The following is a 5,753-nucleotide window of genomic DNA, read 5'->3' as shown; positions in this document are numbered from 1 at the left end:
ATTTGTTGCTCTCGAAATATGCAATTTACGAATTTGTTGCTTGCAAAATAAGTTTAAATAATCACGAAAAACCGCAGCGTACTAGCGGAACAAGGGTAAAGTATCAGTAAAAAATTGGTTGCTCGCTTAAATTTGGTACTGGGATGTCATCTGAATTTGTTGCCCTCGAAATATGCAATTTACGAATTTGTTGCTTGCAAAATAAGTAGAAAAAACAACGAGAAGTCTCAGCGTGCTGGCGGACCAAGAGACGCACACGTGCTCGCGCCGCGATGACGCGACCTCGCGGCGGCGGCGTTGCGGTCCAGCGGCGCAGCGCGTTTGTCGATTGTTTTATCATTCGCGTGATACGTTGCGTCGAACGGTTGAGTAGTGGAATCTTTTTGAATTCTATTTCATTTTTCTCAGCGAGACAGTGAAAAAGTTATTTTACTTGTGAGTGCTATTGAATAGTTTTCATCTCACATGCAGTGTATCGGTCTCTAATGTGAGCCCTTTGATATGAACCGACTATACCCTGTGAAATGCGCGAAATCAGACTAGCATCTATGTGTGTTCGTTTACCGATAGCTTTTGGTTCGTTCAACTTTCTGTAACTGTGATATTTTTGTTATCTGTGAGATATAATTATAAACATTGAAGATGCGAAAAGGTAGAAAAGGAGTCTCTAGTGACATTATTATAAAGACAATTTTAAAATATAAGAAGGACATACTAATAGACGATAAAGTAGTGTCAAAAACTGCTTCAATTTGGCAAAAAATTGCAGATGAGTTGTTGGTTCATGGACAAATTAAACCAACGTCGTTATATACATTTGTGACTTGTGATAGATATAATTTACGAGAATTATTAGGTATTAAGGTATTTAAATCAAATTTGTGGAATAGAAATCGCAACGAAAGTATTACATCTGTCGATACTTCGTTAAACGATACAATTAATATAAGCAACGAAAAGGTATTCGTAATAACATTAACTCTAAGGGAATACGAATCTCTATTGGATACGAAAGTATATGGAAAGCGAATCTGTGTACGATTTAAAAGCGGAGAATGGGAAGATGTAATAGCGCAAAAAATTTGGAATGAAACAAGGATTGAATGTGGAATAAATTTTAAAGGACATTATTTAACACAGAATGCTGATTACGGTAATATTTATGGTAAGTGTATTATTATATAAGGTATCTTATGTATAACTTCCCGTGCGTATCTTATTAATATGGGGAATATATAATAAGAAAGATGTGTGTGTGTTTTCAGTGTTTTCTTCTTTAACTAATAGCGATGTGCAACCGGTCAAGTTTAGCGATAATACTAGATACTTTCTCTCAAGGAATTTCACTATCAACTTCTTTTTTGAACTGTATAAAGTATTTTTTGTTTCTCAGGAAAATGCCATTGCGGATCAAATTTTCGAGGCAATTTACAAAAATGTTCTAATTACGTAAAAATAGAATGCACATTATCATCTGGAAATGGACGGTGTGGAAAACGAAATCTGAGAGCTGCTAATCGGAAGAAGATTGGAAAAATTTTATGTACAAAAAGTGTAGAACTTTTTAGAGCTGAAGAAGCAAAGCGATTAATGTCTCCAGGAGGGCCTGAAGCACCCTTGTTTTATACAGCAAATGTTTTGCATCAAGCAAAACATGAAAAAATTGCTTCGGATTATCTCGATCCAAATCCAATAAAATCTCTGGAAATTTTAAAAAGTACAGCTCTTGGAAAAAATGTTGTACATAACATAGGCCAAAATCCATTTTATTCATTCTATTGTACATCACATCAGATACAGATTTATAAAAAATTATTAAAATCAGAACATATTACCCTATATATTGATGCAAGTGGTGTTAGAGTTCCACGATTAAATAGACCAGATGGAACATTGTCTCATTGTATTTTTTTGTATCACGCAGTAATTAATTCTGTTGCTGGTCAATTTTCAGTTTCGCAATTTTTGACCGAAATACATACATCCACCTTTATCAGATTTTGGTTAATGGAATGGTGTAGAATGGGTGCTCCACATCCCAAAGAAGTCGTGACAGACGCTTCACGAGCTTTATTAACTGCTGTTATAAAAGAATATACGTGTTACCCAACTATCGAGCAATATGCTGATGCTTGTCGAAATACAGTCCCACGTTGTTACATACGTATTGACGTGGCTCATTTCATCAAAACATATTCTAATGCTCTAAAATCTACCTTAAGACCAGTTCGGACATTTTATCTTGCAGTTATTGGACAACTTGTATTATGTCGTCAAATAGAAGATGCGAGAAAAATTTTGAAAGCACTTTTCGTTATTTCACAGTGCGAATTAGAGGGTAATCTGGAAGGATCACGCACCAAATCTGATTGTGAGACACAGAAACAATTTCTAGAACATCTTATCACTGGAAAAGAAATGACATATGACGAGGAAGAATATAATAATGAAAAATCTATTCCAAAATTGAAATTTGACGAAGACGAACAAACGGAAATATCTTCAAATTGGTGGTCAAAATGGGGAGAAGAAATAAATTATGAAATTCAGGATAGTATTTCTCAAAAGGGCACTCGAGCTAATGCACATTACGCACCTCATATAACCAATAAATTATTACGTGATATTAGTACAATACCTTTATGGAGTAACATATATACAGACAAATTTGGGTATGGACGTATACCAGCATCAAGTGCTTCAGTTGAAGGTGAATTCAACAAATTAAAAAATTTAGTCATAAATAAGCCTTTAAGAGTAGATAAATTTGTTGAAGAACACATTAAATATTTAATTGGACGCGTTATAATAGCAGATGCCGACATACAACCGAGAAAAATCAATTTGTCAACTAATATTAAGTCATCTACTTATTCTCGTGATAGTCTCAAAGATGAACATCATGAATTTCAAGACACTTCAAATTTTACTCAAAAAGATATGAGTCTACTAGAAAATACTGAGAAAGAATTAAATCTCATTAAAACTGAAGATGTCAGTTCCACGTCATTTTCAAAACAGTCACGGATTTCAGATTCAATTGATTGTGAACCAAATATGCCTCAGATTTTGAACGAAATCTGTTTGAACAATATAGAAAAGAAAACTAATCTCGATTTAACTGATAGTGATTTATCCATAAATGATCATACTTACAAGGAATATGACAATTTATATATGTCAGACAAGGAAAATGTAGAAGAAAAAAAAATAGAACAAATTAAATCAAGAAAAAGAAAGATTAAAAAGGACATTTACATTTCTGACATAGACAATACTTTAACAGATCCAGAAATTACAGCTTTACGAGAGGTAGAAAATTGGAGAGGAAAAGTCACTGGACAGTCCAAGAAACGAAAAGGAAAATATTTAGGTCAACGAATGGATGAAATTTCGGATATTTTAAAAGCAAAACCAAAGAAAAAAATACCCCTCTTAAAAAATGGTAGCTGCCTTACTTTACAAACCATGAAATTTGGAGATAAGTCGATGATCGTTACAAATACATGTGCCTTTGACAGTGTATGTCAAAGCATATTAATTATATGTCATGATGTTGCTTATATACAATCATTTATTACACAAAAAGCATCATCTATTCCGCTATTTAACATGATAGTTAATATTTTAAAAACAGGTTTGATTCAAATATATCCTATTATTAGAGGAAGTCACTGATACCGACATACCACTTTGTTTTTAGACAATACTTCTTAAAAGGTATTTCTACAAAAGGTAAAAATACAACTTCAAAAACATAAATACAAAGTAAAAAGTGTCTTCTATCAGATAGTATAAGCAATTTTTATAATACTGTTTGCAATTTTGCAATAATTAAATTTTTCGTAAGTTATGCAAAAATGAGCGTCTGACAAAATGGGCTCCAAAACTGACATAGTAGGCAATAATGCCAACATTCCTATTCTATAAATAAAGATATATCCTATTCTATAAAGAAAACTAATTTATGAAACTATAAACATTTAAAATGACATAATATTATCAATAATACAGTCACTATTATTTTAATTACGCAATTTGCAAAAGAACACCGTAAGAATTTTCTTCTCGGATTCATAGAATTGGTTTTTAGCTGATTTGGTATAGAAATAAGCCACAAATATATGAATTATGAGTTTGTACTTCTTTAATTAGCTAAACAGATCATGATTTTATTAGTATTATAAAGTGCAATAGTTTCTGAGAAATAAGGGAGTGTCACTTTAGGAGATCTATGTCAGTATCGGCGACTTTCCTCTAGTAATTTTTAAAGTAATTTTTATCCTATTATTTACAAAAAAATCGAATCTATTACAAAATTGAATATTATTTATGTAATAACCTAAAGCTCCACTGCTCGTAAAAAAATTGTAATCAAATTAGAAAATCGACATTAAATAACTTTACTTTGACTACAATTTTTCACTAAATGATAGAAACAACAAAAGTGGAAATAAAACGATAAGCTAATCATCAATAGCATTAGGTTTTTACGATAGGTTCTTTTGATGATAGATGAGTAACTTTTTAAACATAAGTAGTTCTTTAATAAATAATTGTTTATATACAGGTATTACAACAAAAACGTATCGCCTACGTGCTGATATATTACGTGATGTCTTTGGTGCAAGTATTAAAGGGAATATATATCTTCTTAATTGTTATAGTAGCGTAGCATACGTAACAAGCAAGGTATTAATTAACTGCCCAAGTATCGAACACGAAGTATCCTGCTCAAAAGGTTGCATAAATAATAGAAAAACGATGAATATTATACTATTAGACAGTTCAGATCTAATGAAAACTTCATTTAATAATATAATTAAGGATTACTTGACACTAACACCGAAAATGTGTCAAACATGTTGTACGAGCACCACGGCTGAAGTAATAGCAGCTGGTAAATGCTACATTAACAATTTTATCAGTATTATACATATATTTAGCGAATATAATTAACTTAAAAAATTAAAATTTTATAATTTTATGTTTTTTTAGGCCCATTGATTTTCATAGAAATGTATAATAAAGACGGGAAAGAAAAATATTTTTTGCTAAAAGAATTACCAACACAATTCGAAATATCAATTAAAAATCGAAAAAAAAAGTACATACTTTCTGCTGTGATAGATTACAAAGGACCACATCATACTCGGACATCAAACCAACAATTAGGACATTTCACAACAATATGTCTTCGACCAAATAAGACATGGATACAATACGACGACTTAAAAGAAAAAGAGCAAATAAAACCTGCCACTTACACAACAGATCCGCAATTATTAATATATATTTTGAATGAAACATAAATTAAAAATGATCTTTTAACTTCAGGCTGAGATTATCACACTTATTAATCCTTCAACCTAGAACACACATCATTCCACATTCAGATCAAGTACTTGCTTCACGCACGTATTTGATACCAAAATAATCTAGAAACAATATACCATCAGGATATATCATTTTCTTAATTTATTATTAATGTAAGAAACGAAAAACAAACCGTTTCTCTTAGCTAATCCTCGCGCGCGGGCCGCGCTCTAATAAGTGTATAAGATTCATTAACCGATCGTCAATGAATTTTCAGTACCTACGAATTTTAAAAAACGACAAACCTTTTTTGACATTTTACTCTTGTTTCGCCTGCACACTGGGATTTTTCGTGGTCATTTATACCTATTTTGCAAGCAAATTTCGTAAATTGCATATTTCGAGACCAACAAATTCAGACGACATCCCAGTACCAA

At 31.8% G+C, this 5,753-nt stretch overlaps 2 protein-coding genes across 5 annotated transcripts in view; one reads left to right on the top strand and one right to left on the bottom strand.

Annotated features, from left to right (window-relative positions):
- Nucleotides 1-5,753, bottom strand: part of Tpst (tyrosylprotein sulfotransferase) — a 94,374-nt gene that overhangs the window by 60,455 nt on the left and 28,166 nt on the right. The window lies entirely within an intron of this gene.
- Nucleotides 2,023-5,753, top strand: part of LOC108763567 (molybdenum cofactor synthesis protein cinnamon-like) — a 36,819-nt gene continuing 33,088 nt past the window's right edge. The window contains exon 1 of the mRNA XM_018511315.1: nucleotides 2,023-3,195. Within this exon, the coding sequence (XP_018366817.1) occupies nucleotides 2,023-3,195 (1,173 nt within the window). The remainder of the gene's footprint in view (nucleotides 3,196-5,753) is intronic.

This window comes from Trachymyrmex cornetzi, unplaced genomic scaffold, assembly GCF_001594075.2.
Source record: "Trachymyrmex cornetzi isolate Tcor2-1 unplaced genomic scaffold, Tcor1.1 scaffold37, whole genome shotgun sequence".
Lineage (NCBI taxonomy): Eukaryota > Metazoa > Arthropoda > Insecta > Hymenoptera > Formicidae > Trachymyrmex > Trachymyrmex cornetzi.
Note: the sequence above shows the minus strand (reverse complement) of the source record. Positions and strands in the feature narration are given on the sequence as shown.